The sequence below is a fragment of the Gossypium arboreum genome, chromosome 11 (genome assembly GCF_025698485.1).
Source record: "Gossypium arboreum isolate Shixiya-1 chromosome 11, ASM2569848v2, whole genome shotgun sequence".
Classification (NCBI taxonomy): domain Eukaryota; kingdom Viridiplantae; phylum Streptophyta; class Magnoliopsida; order Malvales; family Malvaceae; genus Gossypium; species Gossypium arboreum.
Window position 1 is genome coordinate 16,206,261 of NC_069080.1, and position 16,582 is coordinate 16,222,842.

General features: G+C 31.8%; 2 protein-coding genes across 3 annotated transcripts; one reads left to right on the top strand and one right to left on the bottom strand.

The window, feature by feature from the left end:
• Positions 1-6,654: 6,654 nt before the first annotated feature.
• LOC108489722 (transcription factor PIF1) lies at positions 6,655-10,635 on the top strand. 2 transcript variants are annotated; one of them, XM_017794434.2, is made up of 8 exons: positions 6,655-7,160; positions 7,245-8,151; positions 8,795-8,893; positions 8,986-9,051; positions 9,126-9,191; positions 9,558-9,914; positions 10,089-10,152; positions 10,315-10,635. In XM_017794434.2, exons 1-8 carry the CDS (start codon positions 7,069-7,071, stop codon positions 10,317-10,319), a joined length of 1,656 nt encoding a protein of 551 aa, XP_017649923.1. In that variant the 5' UTR covers positions 6,655-7,068; the 3' UTR covers positions 10,320-10,635. The 2 variants fall into 2 exon arrangements, with proteins under 2 accessions (XP_017649923.1, XP_017649922.1); XM_017794433.2 differs by having other exon boundaries at positions 10,089-10,582.
• A 4,134-nt stretch (positions 10,636-14,769) lies between these two features.
• On the bottom strand, positions 14,770-16,122 carry LOC108489505 (N-terminal acetyltransferase A complex catalytic subunit NAA10). Its single transcript, XM_017794102.2, has 2 exons — positions 15,746-16,122; positions 14,770-15,355 (listed from the first exon to the last, which is right to left on the bottom strand). The coding sequence occupies exons 1-2, from the start codon at positions 16,043-16,045 to the stop codon at positions 15,032-15,034; spliced, it is 624 nt and encodes a 207-aa protein (XP_017649591.1). The 5' UTR covers positions 16,046-16,122; the 3' UTR covers positions 14,770-15,031.
• Positions 16,123-16,582: the final 460 nt, after the last annotated feature.

Here is a 16,582-nt window from a genome sequence, read left to right on the forward strand (position 1 = left end):
GTACATATGAGAATTCTTAATTGGCGGATTGTAAATAGTCCTAGGACTATGGAACAAAAGATTATCTTAGACATCTATATTGAAGTATTGATAGTGATTCTCAAATATGTATGTATACTTAAAATTTTTGGCCGAGTTAAATTACAAGTCAATTAAATAAAATATAGTCGGTAATGACTAAAAACTCATTCTTTTTACAAATAAATATTGTTTATAGTTTTATATTAAATCTATAAAAATCAATTTAAATTGTTGATTGAGTTTTAACTCAATTGGCATGGGCATTGTTATTAATGTAGGAGGTCATGGGTTCAAATATCTTTGAATCGCATTATTCTCTTATTTATATATTGGAGAGGGTTATATATAATTTTAAACATTATGTCAAAACCTATAATATCAATTTAAACCTAAAAAGATACCTCACATGGTTGGATTTGAACTTTGAACATTATAATATAAAATATTTCAATTTTACCCTTTTTCCTAAAATATTATTATAATATTTATACATTTTTTTATTTACATTACAAAGATTAGAGTATTAGTCTAGAATATGAGATTAGGTTAATTGATCCACAATTAGTATGAATAAGTTAAATTATTATCATTTTATAAATTAAAAAAAAGTTAATTGAGCCTATTGGATAGATGTATTCGAGAAATTTATTGATTTTGAAAACCTTAATTATGAGTTGGTTATTATTTAGTTAAATATAATATAAGAGTGGAGAATCGAGATACCATGAGTAATTCTGTTTCATTCCCTTTTGCAATAGCTGTTTGGTAGGAAATTGGTTTAGCACCTCTCAATGGTTCGGTTAAGGAGTTCGCTGCTCGCATGTTGGTTGAGCAGCAAGATGAAAAGAGTAGGCGTGTTCAGGGGCATTTAGTTTAGTAGAAATGTGATCATTTGGAAACAAATTTTTGTGACAGTCGATTAGCTTGTGTATTATGTGGACGAATTTTTAGGATGTTGATTATATTGAAAATATACTATTGTAAAATAAAATCGTTAGTTTTGACAGGAATTAAATTAAGTGTAAATAAATAAAACAATCTCTATATCATGGGAGAACTATTGCCTTAAAAGTAAATCTGTTTTAATCGGTGTAACCGTATAGTGGACGTTACCTCTTAATGTTAACACAGTACTTCAATATTTGTACATACGAATAAAGAAGGTGGAACATAATTGGTATTATTCTTATCGAAAGGCAATCGAAACCAAAAAACAAAAGTAGTTGATTGGAAATTTAATCAGAAAATAAACTGGAAGAAGACCGGCAAAACCACACTAGATTCAATTCCCAAGAAAGATTAGAGGGGCTACAGACAGTCTCGCTTAAAAGCCAATCTACTAGATAAAATTTCTCTTATATAATTTCACAAAACATCAAAATTTATAAAACGAAAAGAAATTATTTTTCTCTTATTGTGTTCTGTGTAAAATGAGGAGAATGACTTATTTATACAATTTTCTAAAAGATAAAATAATAAATTAGTAGTGTCAATTTTAAAAATAATAAAAAAATTTCCTCAATCGAAAATATTCAGAAAATATTTTCTGCAATCTACAAATTAAAATATTCCGTAAATGTTGTTTTGTATTACCAACAGGTTGGGGGTGCATGGTTCATTCCTCTTAGTCAATTTTGTGTCCGGCGGTTGAGGGAGGCGACGTTTGTTGGAAAAAGTCGAATATTGGGCTGCTTAAATGTAATATTGACAGCATTTTTTTTGTCGAGAGTGGCCATATGGGATGCGCCGCTATTGTGCGCAACGAAATAGGTGGTTTTGTGAGATGTATTTCGGGTTTCATAACGATGATTGAAATTATAGCTGCGCGTGAGGCTTTTTTTTGACTTCGACCGTTACATTTGGATGACGTTGTTTTGAAAATTGTTAATCAAACATTGATGAATAGGATGCCTCATATTCAAGATTAATTCTTAAAAACTGTGTCTTTATTACCTCTTGCTTTCATTCTATCACTTTGCTGGATTTGTAAAGATACTAATAAAATTACACAGGCTTTAACAAAAACGACTAAATTACATCATCCTAAAAATTTTCAAAAGAAGAAGAGGAGCCGACCAAGTGGGACAGCACTTAATTAAAGGAGAAGGATAAGTGGGAGGCACTGCCCATTTGCAAATTGTCGGTTCACTGCCCGCCCCCACCCACGCTACGTGTTCACGCCTTGCAATGCATCCATTTTTCTTTCTCTTCTCTAATCTTTCGTTTAATGTCTAAATATAATTTCACCCATCAAATAATAGTTATACGATAAATATAATAATATGATATTGTTTTTCAATGGTTTTAAAATTTTTATTGAAATAATCACTTAATTGTGGTTAATAAACTTAATAATATTTATATCAATACTAAATTTTAATTAAATTAATGTTATGAGTTAATTTCTCAATCACTCAATTCAAAGAATTACTAAACCATAAAATTGTAAACATAAATAAGGTAGAATGTCGAAAGAACTTGCTATGTTTTAAAGTGACATTATTTGATGCAACTGTAAGACAATCAAAACAAACCCATTCCAAAGGTTGGGACCTTTCGGCCCAGTTGGCCAGCCGACTTGAATTCCAAAATAAATAAGCTTTAAATTTAATTATAGAAATATTTAGATAAAATTGTAATTCTAAAATAATTTATGATTATTTAAACAACAAAATATATTATTTGGGTAAAATAAAATATTTCAAATTTTTTTGCATCTTCATTTTAACTATTTAACTAATGAAATGCAATTTAATTTGTGGTTATCAAAAGGAAAATTAAAAAATAATGAAATATCGTTAATTTTAGTTCTATCTAACTATTCTGATTACATTTTTGAATAAAATAATTTAAACATCATAATTTGCATACTATATTAAAATTTAATAATTAAACTGTGAAATTTAATATATATTAAATTTTGAATATACTTATAATATAAATTTAATACAATAAGTTGAAGAGTCAATTATAAAAATAGTCACTTTTATTTGCTTCAAATTATATTTTAGTCATTTACGTTATCGTTTTATTACGAATTGGTCACTTTATTGTTACCTCCTTAACGACAGTTCGACGTGGTAGTCCCAATGAGTTTTAAATGTCAACTTGGATTTCCAATTATTGGGATGAAAATAAGTTTTTAATTAAATAAATTTACTTTGGACTGACATGTGTGACATCCAAATTGGCATTTAAACCCATTTAGTCTGTCACGTAGGACTGCCTTCAGAGAGGTAACAGAGTTTAATGGTAGAGTGACCACTTCATAACAAAGCAATAACCTAAGTGACTAAAATGTAACATTTCAAACATAAGTGAGTAATATGAGACAAACAAAAGTGACTATTTTTGTAGTTTACCCTAAGGTGAATGGGATAAATACTAAAACTATATATGAGCTATGGTTTAATGTGTAATTGTATACATGAAATTTTAGTTAACACAATTATTGATATAACATCATTTTATGTTTATATATTGCATACATAAATAATTATATTTATCCAATATAAAAATAAATTGATGTATTTTTCTTTAAATGTGTATGATTAAATTAAAATTAAAGTTTCAAGTATACATTGAACCACAATTAAAATTTTACGTGTATAATTGCATCAATTAAAATTCATATATACAATTACATATTAAATCAAGGGTCTATTTTGAAACTTTTATGACAAAAATAGTAGTTTATTAGCATGTGTGAAGTCAAAATTAAATTATATAATTTTATAAGAATTAAAATTTTTTATTATTTTAATAATTTATATTATTATAAATTTTAAACAATAAAATTATTTTTATTTTATATTTTTAAAAGTTTAAATATAATTTTATTATATATTAATTTAAAACTTTATAAATTTTAAAGAGTTAAATTTCTCATTTTAGTTAGCCGTTAAATGTCCATATCTGGGATTGAATTTATCAACCACCAAGCAAATCATCCTGACTTACAAAAATCAAAATCGATGAGAATAAATGAATATTAAGTCTTGCTAAAAAATGTCTTAATATTATAAATGTATTTAGTTCATTTTTAATAATATTGTTATATTATAATTGTTTAAATATGTATTTAATAGTCAAACTCTAAAAAATATATATCTTTAGGAGTTTGACCCCAAAATTAAGAATACAAAAGATGAGCCACGTTGGACGTATAATTATTACATTTGATATATTTTATTTATATATCACTAGTGTATGGATTAGCAAGTCAAACCATCACATCAACATCAATTTTGAGGTCTATAATATTGGTCAAACACGACTTTATAAAAATACGATCATTATTACACCTTATTCATATTTTTTAATTTATATATTATTTTGTATTTCAGTTTATTTTCGATATTTAATTTAATTTTGAGGTTTTTAAATTTGGTATCTAAATCTAATTAGAGTGTTTATTTTAGTATTTAAATTTTTATCTTTAATTAAATTTCTGAATTTGTCTTTCATACTCAATTTGATAATTAAATTTTTATATGTCGAATTAAGTAAGTATACTTTTTTACTAAAACATATGTTAATCATTTATTAGACCACGTGATGTCATTTAAATTGTATATCAAAAAATATTAAAATCAAACTTGAATATTAAATAATATATTAATTCTTTTTTATTACGTTATAAGCTTAACAATTAAGGGAGAGAATGTATGGTGATGACTCAAATCCTAAACTTTAAAGTGTTAACACAAAATTTTAACTACTTGTTGAAGTGCTTGGCACTTATTCAAAAATCATATTTAAGGCTCACGGGTCTTTAGAGTGCCTACAACAAATGTCAATTAAAAAATATGAAAAGGTTTTACATTAAATAAAGGATTAATATTTAATATATGATAAATTACAGTTTTATTTTATTATATTTAGTATATTATCGGTGGAACTTTTAAATCTCACAAGGGTCAAGTGTTGATAAATATTTTATAAAAATATAATAAAATATTAAAAATAAATATTTTTGATATTATGCACATTCGTTTTACGGTACATGTTCGGAGTTCTTGGCTGCTTCTCTAAACAATATTGTTTCTAAGGTTTAAATTTACATTCTCTTCTTGGGAGTAAAATATACTCCCATTGCACCCAAATTTAATTTTTTTTAAAAGGAGACATATAACAAAATTTTAAGGCTATTTTTTAAATAAAAATAGCACACTACTAATGTACCAAATACTAATCTATTTTACTATATTCCTATAAAATAATTATCAATCATTGACCCTGGGTTTAAAAACTGTATTAATAACATATAAAATATTATTCTTTAAGTAAAACACATTTTATTAATTTTGATTATCTATGCTGTCTTTATCATCAGTCATCACAAATGTATTATATTTTTGCATTTTTTTATTGACTAAAGTTCGCCATTATATTTAGATTAAAAGAATTGATCATAAATTTTAAATTATTGAAAAACTTGATTGGCATAAAAGGTAAACCATGCTGCAGGAAAGAGAAGGAGACCCTTAACTTGCCAACTATTTCAATCCTTATAAAACAATTATAAAAAATTAAGTATGATTAATTGTGAAATTATAGACAAATATTATTATAACTAGGGGTAGGGGTAATTATGGATAAATTGAGTGTAGTATGTAATATGTATTCAATTTTAAGGTCCCTGAGTAGGTAACATCAGACCACTTTTTTATAGAGTTACCATGAGTTTCTACGTATTCCAGTCCTATTATTTGGATTAAGAATTTTATTTATTTATTTAAAGATAACTTTAATCTCCGCTCCTAACTTACTCTCCATTAATGAATTTTAATTCTGGTAACTTGAAGGATTTTTAGAAAAATTTTAGTTTTTCCTTTTAGTTCCTTTTAAGAATTAATTTTATTTCTTGATTACTATTTTTTATTAATTGCTTCAGATGTATTTAATGGACACTCGATCCCAATCCCTTATTAATAAAAACTAAATTGATTATTTTCAAAAAATAAATGTAAGGTACTTGAGGTATTATGCACTACAAAATTGTTTTCTTTAAAATATATTTAAGAAAACATTTTCCTCTTTGAGAGGAATATAGCTTTAAATATGCGTATTACTTAATATTTTTTTCACAATTAAAAAAGAAAAAATTTGAGTATTAAACAGAAAACAATATATAATACTATTCTAAGTTTTATAAATAATTTTCAAAAATGTATAAGTACAAGTACAATAAAAATAATTTTTTAATTAATTAGAATCAAAATCAATTCAATAAAAGCACAACAAACTAAAAATTAAAATATATCTAATCAATTATAATTAGAATAAACTCAATACAAAAGCACAACGAATTAAAAGTCGTAATATATTTGGATAGGGTCACATATGGTGAGACAAAAATACAAAATAATTTGAAAAAATGTACATAACATTCACACATGATGATATTTAAATTTAGACTATCAAAATAACAAAATTTAAACTTGAAATATAACCGAAACAATTTAAAAAAAATTTACATATAATATTTACATACAATAAAATTTAAATTTTATTTAGAAAAATAGTAAAACTTTAAATTTATCAACACAATCAAGGCATTATTGGCACAATAATTTAATATTGATAAAATTACTATTATATATTTAAATAGTTTTAATCATACGTATTGTCGAAATGCAAAGAGGGAAGTGAGAGAACACTTTATCTTTTTATTTAAAAAAAAAAACCTACAGCCGACAGAAAAATCTTAGGAAAAACTAAAGAAGAAAAGTTATGTTTATTTTAACGCTGCTAAGAGAGATAGATATAAGACAGCAGCAGTAGGCGACACATGGATTCAGATTTTCAGTTCTGTTTTCCTTTTTGTGTCTAGTTTTTTCTTCACCATCAATTTCATTGCCAACAGCTAAAACATGTATAGCGCATACTTCAACCAAGATAACACTCCCTTTTTCCGTTTTTTCTTTTCAAAATAATTTCCAGAGAAACAATTCTTCGATTTTCTTAGCTTAATTAGTTCAATTAGGTGACCTTTTCCTTTTTTATTTTTAATTTTCCATATATATATATATATATATATATAGGATGAATCACTGCGTTCCAGATTTCGAAATGGAAGACGATTATGCAATCCTTTCACCTCCTAGTTTAACTCGAGTTGAAAAGCCTCCGCCCAGGTAATCTTCATTTTTTTTCCTCTGTTTTTTTCTTTTTAATCTCATGTACTATGAAAATTGTGAACTGATAAAATACAAAAACAGACCAGAGGATGAAATCATGGAGCTGTTGTGGCAAAACGGACAAGTTGTTATGCAGAGCCAAAATCAACGATCTATGAAGAAATTGCCGTCGTTCAAACTTCTCGACGCCGATCATTCGGCTCCCAGGGAGATCCGGTCATCATCACCATCTCACAAGCATCGTCGTCATCATCATCAAGAGCAACAGCAATTGGTTACCGATCATCTCTTCATGCAAGAAGATGAAATGGCTTCGTGGCTTCACTATCCTATCAGCGACACAAACTTCGACCACGATTTCTGCACTGATCTCCTCTATCCACCCTCCTCCTCCCCCACCGCTGCCGTCGCACCTTGCGTGAGCTCCACTGTGGCAACTTCCACTCCTCCTATACTTAAAAGAGTTTCTCAAGTTTCGGTTTCTGCTTCAGCTAACGAATCAGTTCCTAGGCCCCCGGTACCGCCGGCTAGGAGGAATGAGTTGGAGCCGGCAAGGATCCACAACTTCTCTCACTTCTCGAGGCATATAACGGCGAGGGCGGAGCAATCTGAACTCTCGAATTCGAAGAGTGTAATGGGGGAATCGACGGTCGTTGATTCGAGCAATACTCCGGCGGCAGCTCCTGAATTGAGAGCCGCTCAGGCTATGCCAAGCAACACTGAGGCGGCATCTGGCGGGAACAACAACAACAACAACAACAACAACAATGCCAACGCCAACATGAGCGCCGCCGGAGTACCCTATTTGCAATCAGCTGACGTCAGACTGGGTGCCAACAAAGGCAGTTTAGCCACGTGCGAGGTCACCGTGACATCATCACCTGGAGGCTCCAGTGCTAGCGCTGAACCTACGGCTCAAAAGGCGGCCTCGGCTGAAGACCGGAAGCGTAAAGGCAGAGAACTGGACGAAGCCGAATGTCACAGCGAGGTTAGTTTTATTGGAGTTTAAAAATGTAAAAAGTTATCTGTTGTCTCGGCTAACGTGCGCCGTGGGTAACGTCTTTTAACATGAGCACCCTTCTCCTTGTCACTACCGGCTCACTGCCACCACTGGACACTTGGTGCATTATTTGGGGACTGTAGAAACGCCACGTGTACGATATCATTGAAAGGTGGACATGACTTGGATGATTGGAGGAGGAAAGAGGTTTGCAGTATCAAGTGGAAGTGAAAAGATTTGGAATTTATTATATTTTTAGAGTGATGGAGGGAGCGTTACACTTACACTAACACCCAATGGTTGTTTGTCAGTGGGCTCTTGGATTTTCTTTTTCTTTTTGGGCATCCTTTTAAGATATCATTTAGTAAATTTTTTTAGAGTAAAAAAAAGTTTATAATTTTTTAATGTATTTAATTGGCTTAAAACTTCTTCTTCTTCTTTTTTTTTATTTTTTTATTAAGAGATTCTTTAGTCTAGTGTTTACGTTGCTTGGATGCATGGGAATTCTGAAAGAATATTCAGCCTTAACCTGGTTTTCATTAGTATAGATCACCCAAATGTTACTTATCTTTTTCTTTATATCAAAATTCAATTTTCTTTTTACTGATAGCTTTTATTAATGTTGCCAAAGAATGCTGAGTTTGAATCGGCTGACACGAAGAAACAAACGCGTGGATCCACATCTGCAAAAAGGTCTCGTGCTGCAGAGGTCCATAACCTCTCCGAGAGGGTCAGTATCTTATATATTGACATTAATTAGAGTAGTGTTATTGAATTTGTTCTTCTTCTTCTTCTGGTTAATTACATGGCGTTTACGTGCAGAGACGCAGGGATCGTATAAATGAAAAGATGAGGGCTTTGCAAGAACTTATACCTCGTTGCAACAAGGTTTGTTTGTCATTGACCATTTGTACATTTCTCTCTTTGCCAATATTGACATATTCCATATTTGTGAATCTCAGTCAGATAAAGCTTCAATGCTGGATGATGCAATTGATTACTTGAAATCACTTCAGATGCAAGTTCAGGTATGTATTATTTGGTTATGGTTAATGAAAGATGTGCCAAAAAGTTTTCTTCTTTCAACTCTATTTATAGGTGTAAAATGCCAACAATATTAACTTGTGTCTTTTCTTTTCAGTCGTGTGGGTCATCAATCATGACTTAATGCTACAACACTAAAAAGCCCTTGATCAACAATCAACACCAGAAAATTTTCTGGCATAATTGCATTAAGTGTCCTTTGATTCGTTAGCATGCTTAATAAATAACTCAAATGAGTTGTGAGAAAGAGACAAAAATGGCTGAAAACTAAATTGGACTAACATAAGCTTCAGGATTTATGGAATTCATTTTACCAAAAATCAATAATGTGCATAACAATCTTTCCGCAGATGATGTCTATGGGTTGTGGCATGGTCCCAATGTTTCCAGGTGTTCAGCAGTATATATCCCCAATGGGAATTGGGATGAGTATGGGCATGGATATGGGAATAATTAGGCCAATGATGTCATTTCCCAACGTTGTGGCTGGTTCAGCGTTACCAACATTGGCAGCTGCAGCTCATTTGGGTCCAAGGATTCCTATGCCAGCCTTTCATATGCCACCATCAATTCCAGCTCCTGACCCATCAAGATTCCAACCAAGCAATCAATCTGACCCCATCCCAAACCCGCTTTTCATGCAAAACCTAAACCAGGCCCAGCAGTATATTGGTCTTCACCAAACTATGCAAATACCCCATCCACAGGTAATGCATGCCATCTTGCCTCCAAATCAGGGCATTCATGTCTATTTCTAGGCTTGATTTGATTCACTCATGACAATATCTTAAAGAAAATTTTCTTCCTAAGATGTCTGATTCTGACAAAACACCACCTCAATCACATTGAGACATACTAATTACGAGTTTCACCTTTGACAGGGTCAAGCAATGGCCCAGCCAAGTAGCAGAAGGGGAGCTGAGAAAGTTGAGAATCACCCAACAGGTAGGTCCATTAGTTTCTAGTTCCATATCATCACAAGTTGTTGATATGCATATGCGAAATGATAAGACAGAGCACATGCCATACCCATTCAAATCATATCTATAAAACATAAAAAGCATTTGAATTGCAAATAAAAGATTGAAGTTGGTGTGAATTGTACAGGTTGAAAATTCTGCGTGGCTCACTCCAGAGTCCAGAAAGGATTCCTCTTTCTTTCTTAAAGTTTTGTAGTTTGTCTGAGATAAACTATTTTGGGTTTCAACTAGGCAATTCATTATTTCAACGCAGCTAACATGTAATTATTATGTTGCTATGGAAATAGTTCCCCCCTCAGTTTTCCCATATTCCTCTTTATAGTTTGTTTCCTATTTGTTGAGGTTTGGACATTTTTAAAAAGAAATTAAAATATGTTATAAGTACTTGTCCTCTTCGTCATTGTGTTTTTACTTTTTAAAATTTAAAGTATATGCATTAAATTCTAAATTTGTGAAGTGTATATAAAACTATGATATATTTTAACCTTAAAAAAATAAGAATAATAAAGTCATATTGTGGTTGGTGGGATGACTCTGATTTTGCTGACAACCCCACCCCTTCTCTCCCAAGTTGTTTCTGATTCAATTAAGAGATCTAAACCCAAGTTGCTTGGTTCAGGAAAATGTATTGTTGTATTAAGAAAAAAGTTGAAATTCTATAATTAGTCAGTGTACTGAATTTGCTAAATTATCAGTGCTTTTACTTTAAGTTTATAAAGTTAGTCTCTATGCTTCATGAGTTTGTAATTATTAGTCAATTTTAATTAAAAATATTTAATTTAATCAAAAAGTATTTTAAAGTTTTAATTTTTGAAAAAAAATTGTATAATTTTAATAGTTTTCAATTTATATAAATAATATTTTTCTAAAGTTATATAAAATAATGTATATATTTTTTAATTTTTAGTAATTTTATTTTTGTAATATCTGAGAAAATATAATTTCAGAAACAAATTCTGAATTCATTTAGAGTTTCTTTTTTAATTATATAAAAACGTATATAATTTCTTTGATGAATTCTTTATAAATTCAGATATGTATTTTTTAATATTAGATCTTTTTCTTATGATTTAGCATTAATACAGTGCTTTGATGTAGCGTTTGCTTTTATTTACCGTTTATTTCATGCTATCGCATTGGATTTGAAATTTATAAATTTGCTAAATCTAAACAAGTTGTGTAAATTATTAGGATTAATTATAGAATTTAACCGCACTGAATATGTGCCAAGTTTGAGCCTTTTGTTTCGGGTGTTATATAATGTCCAACTGTTATGGCTGCCCTGCCAGGGTTACTCATATTATTATTATTATTATTATAGATGGTATAACTATAAATTTCGAATGATTTCACTTCAAACGAGAGGGGCAGATAGTTTTTATTCAACAATTTTAGTAATTATTTTACTCACCCTGCTTACCATATTAAATTATCACAATTACTTTATTCACCCTACTCATCAGGTAAAATTATATATATATTGTCGAAAAGAGAACTATAATTTATTAAAACTTAACTACAAAGTCATTTGATACATAATACACCTCTGCTTATCAGCTAATGGTAAGAGTTAAACCAACTAGGGAGAAGGTTGCAAATACAAAGTAAATTTTAGAAATTTAAATTGCCCAAGAGAGAGGTAAACTGAGATTACTCTTTAATTGAGCTAATGCATCCGCACATTTATTCCCTTCTCAAAATACTCGCTTCTAAGTGTTAGTGGTCAAAGACTGAAGGAGCATCTTGAACTCATTAATCAAAGGTGACAAAAAACATATTAGAGTTTAATTCAAATTTTATAAAATGAATGTCAGTGGTAGTATCAAGTTCAATCTCAATGTTTTCGTTATTCTGACTAATTGCTAACTGTAGCCATCCCTTAGGGCCCACAATTCTGCTTCTACCCTAGTTGATATTGGGATATGTCAATAAGCTCCAATAATCCAATTCCCCTCATGGTCTCGAATTAGTGCTCCCGCCCTCTCTTTCCCAAGGTTACCTAAGGATGATTCATCTGTGTTGAGTTTGTACCAACCCCTTGGAAGTAGTTTCCACATCAGTAGAATGAAAGATGAAAGGGGACACTCTTCTAGCAAATGGGAAGATGGCCACAAATTTCCTTCTTGTTGAAAAGACTCTAGATACAAAACTCTCAAAGGGACGAGAATTCCCAAAAATACAGGCATTCCTAAACAACCAAATTTTTCATAGTGCAAATACAAATAAGGTATTTCAGAGTACCTTTAGTTTGTTTATTCAAGTTTTAGACAAAAGATTCGTAGAAATCCAATCTTCCCAACAGTGAGAGGCAGGAGGTATGAATTGAATACAGTTGTAGAGATTTTTCCATAGACCTTCTTTGATGGAGCATTCTCTAAAGAGATGACCGATGTCTTCTTGGGAGCTACAGCAAAGGGGGCAAAGTGCCTTTGCATTTAGATTCTTTGAGCAGAGAAAAGCCTTATGACCACTCTACAAGAAAATTTTTATTTTGGGGGGAATTCTAACTTTCCAGATAGATTTTCAGAGATTAGTTTCTTTTGAGGGCTACAGCGAAATTCCTGCTTGTAATGAGGGAATCTGCACTCGAAAGATTAAAGCAGCCATTACTCGAGGAACCCAACATAAAGTACCACTATCGTTAGAGGAATTAAGGACAGGCGTGCTTAAAAAAAACAAAAGGCTTCGAGAGTTCTTGAGGTAATTGGACCGAAATAATTGAGAGCCCTTACGCAACCCAACTATCACTAAGGTGGTGGAAGGTCCTAATACCTTCATCTTGTAGTAGAGGTCCCTATAAAATATCTCTAAAGGCATCTAATTTAAACTAGTTATCATGCCAGAAATTCAGTAAACGGTCATCCCTATCACCCCATCTAAAGACCAAATGCAAAGATATGACTTATGTTCCCAAGTGACTTCCAAGTCCTACATGTATTACGCAAAGATAGAAGGTGCCTACACGTATTTTGTTAAAAGAGTCTTTGCCCGAAGCGTATCCTTCTCTTTAATGAGTCGCCATCCCAATTTCACCAAGTGAGCTTGATTTTTAAATTTAGCTATTTGGAGGCCTTATCCTCCATGATCCTTCCATCATGCCACCGAATCTCAATTAACCAAATGTAATTTCTTTGTTCCCTGTCTTCCACTCTAGAGAAAATCTCGATTTAACGATCAAGTTGGTTAAGAACAAAAGTAGGCGAAACTGCATAAAATAATTTGGAATGATGGCGATCGTAGATTGGATAAATAGGTGTCTCTCCGCAGGGGAGAGGAGATTTGCTTTCCAAGCCTTTTAACTTAACTTTCTTGATAATGTAATAATAATCTCTACGAGTTACCCTTTCGACATGTAAAGGGAAACCCAAGTATTTCCCTAGATCATGTTAGAAACCCGACCCCTCATACTGGACAAACAATTAGGAGAGAAAACTATCCTGGATTTTTTGTTATGTATATGCATATTAAAACCCTAATTCCTTGTACACTGTTTCATGCCATCCATTTTTCTCAAACTAATATTCAAACATTTATTTGATTTCTGCTTTCCAACATAAATCCTTCTATTTTTGGTTGGGAATTTTGTCCCAAAGTTATCAATTTTTAAATATTCTTAAAGAATTATGTTGAAAAGACAAATATTAAAAATAACTAACAAAAATCGAATTAATACAAAAATAGACAAAGATGGATATATCCAACATCTACGGAGATAACAATAATTTTCAAAATTACACATCTATAATAGAGTGAGGCATATGTTGAAACAGAACATCCCGATAGCGAAGTGACGATAGATTTGAAAACATCCATCCACAGCAGGAGAAGATACCAATGGAAAAATGACCATTGAACTATCTTTGGATTTGCACTGGGCTGAGGCAGAATTCAAGTGCCTGTCTCATTTGTGCTTAAGACCATTGATGACAGATGACGTGAACACTGAACAAGACACCCCTTCTCGAGATTCATACCTTTTAACTGGTTTTCTTCTGTTTTTTTTTTTTTTTTTTTTTTTGGTACATGGGAAACAACGTCTTACAATCATATCCATTTCCACAAAACTCCACTGTCAAATAATTCTAAACCCTCTCCATAGCCATATCTCGAGAATGTTCAAAAGACATCCACCATCATAGAGAATGCCGTGAAACAAAGGTTCAAGTATTGATTGTTACGGGCCACTGGAACACAAACTCCAACTTTAAGATTCAAGTACAAGAGCCTCCCATGCCATCACCAGGATTGGCAGATAGCCAACTACTTAATATCAATATGCTCCCAAAGAATAGACTACCAACAACTAGCCACTCTAGTTGCAGACAGCCACATAATCCACTTTTATCTGAAAATATTAATTAGACCTCTCTCTCTCTATATATATATATAAATATATCAATATCATAATGCATCCTTGTAATTTCTCAACTAACATTTGATTCGGTTCACAAGGAGCAACACTTCGTATCTTGCATAAGTAAAGGAAAACATGAAGGGAAAGTGCTTGAAAAAGGATCATCAACAAGCATTGAATACAAAGGGAGCAGAGATGTCAACAAGCCATAACCATGAATGCATAAAGTGAAATGCAAAGAGCTATTTCTATTGTTTAAAACGCAAGGTGGAACAAGAAAACATCTGACCAGAATCCGGACAAAAAAGCATTGTAAAACACAGACAGTACAGACACCATTGCATCAGCAGTGTTCATACTAAATCCCATGTAGCAAGCCAAATAGTTTTGAAATCTCCAGTCAGATTATTACTTCAATAAACAAACTAAAATACCATGAGCCACAAATACCACGCATAGTTCTCCATATACTTGTGTTTACCTCCAGTAATCATCCAGTTTTGGAATCAGATTTTGTGCTAGCTTTTGACTCTGATTTCGAGTCTCCTCGTGTATGAGCTGCTTCTCCACTTCTTGCATCACCTGAACAACATCCACCACCATGATGGTGGTGGTGGTGGTGGTGATGATGATGACCATGATGATGGTTCGTCTTTCCTTTCAACTGCTTCCTCATGTCATATGCATCCTCCCCATCTGCATAATACTTGGCCTCCACATCATGAATCTTATATCCCAACGTCTGGGTATACAGATTAAACGCTGCCCTGTTACTCTTCCTCACATGCAGCGACACATACTCTGCTCCAAACACCTGCATCAATTTGTCCATTGGTAATGAAGAATGCAAAAGTTTTCTTCTTCCTTTCTGATTAATTTTGCATTCAATTTATTCAAGAACTGCTAAAAACAAACCCTAAATGGAACAGTAATTCTCACATAAGCATTCTATATAAAAAGCAAAACCATTCAGTATTTCTTCATACAAATATTAGATTATTAAGTTTTACTTCGCCTACAATCATCGTCTGCTTTTTGCTTTCAAAATATAACAAAGCAACTCTCGAATTTGCAAGTAAATATGTTTCTAATTAGCAATAACATAGGCAATATGAGGAGAAATCAAACTTCCAAAGCTTCATGTTCCGTTACATTATCACAAAAAAAAAAAAGGAAATATGAATAAATAAATAAGGTAAGAGACCTGCTCCATGGCGGCTTGGGCGGCGTTCATGAGCTTAGTGGCGAGGCCAAGCTTGCGGTGAGTGCGGAGGACGGCGAGAGAGGTAATGTGGCCGTGGCACTCGTTGCTTTCGTCCTCCATCTTAGCGAGGACGTAACCGACGATGCGGCCGTTGTAGTCCTCGGCGACGTAAAGAAGCTGAGGCCAAGAGAGGATGTGGTAGAAATAGTATTTCATCTGGTAATTCTCGGGAAGGCAAAGCAAGTTGCAAGCTTGCATAGCCAGTAGGTCGTCCATGGTCGCCTTGCGTATGCACACCATTGTTCTCTCTGTCTAATTCCAGAATTAGGGATTTGGGATTTTTATGATTTTCAAGTTTACTTTTAAGAGGACAGAAAAGGGATTTTCGGATGATAGTTGAACTTGGATGGACTTGGCCCAATGTGATCAGACCAATATTTTCCAAAGTTTAGTGGGCTAGACCTGTTTTATTGGGCTAGACTGAAATGTAATGACTTAAAATATTCAGGGACTTGATCTGTAAATTTTCTGTTTTGATTGGCAAAAAAAAAAGAAGATATAAGTGCAGCACCAAACTTTAAATAGGGTAAATTATTTTATAACCCCGTTATTTATTATTATTTTCATTTCACTTTAACACCAAAATAGAGAGCTCTTACCAATTAATCAAAAAATTTCTACCAAAATTATTTTTATAAAAAGCTTATTCAACTGAAAATAAATTTTATTTATTTTTGAGAAATAATTATAATTTTATTATCAATTTTATTTGTGAACACGGTATAAAATTATAATTATAAAAGTTTTAGAAAAATATTATTATGTATAAATTATAAT

Excerpts from the sequence above, each read along its gene's own strand:
- LOC108489722 (XM_017794433.2), top strand. The coding sequence starts at position 7,069 with ATGAATCACTGCGTTCCAGATTTCGAAATGGAAGACGATTATGCAATC. Across the intron at positions 9,052-9,125 it reads TTATACCTCGTTGCAACAAG|TCAGATAAAGCTTCAATGCT; the intron begins GTTTGTTTGTCA and ends TGTGAATCTCAG. Across the intron at positions 9,915-10,088 it reads TGCAAATACCCCATCCACAG|GGTCAAGCAATGGCCCAGCC; the intron begins GTAATGCATGCC and ends CACCTTTGACAG.
- LOC108489505 (XM_017794102.2), bottom strand. The coding sequence starts at position 16,045 with ATGGTGTGCATACGCAAGGCGACCATGGACGACCTACTGGCTATGCAA. Across the intron at positions 15,356-15,745 it reads CCCAAGCCGCCATGGAGCAG|GTGTTTGGAGCAGAGTATGT; the intron begins GTCTCTTACCTT and ends AAATTGATGCAG.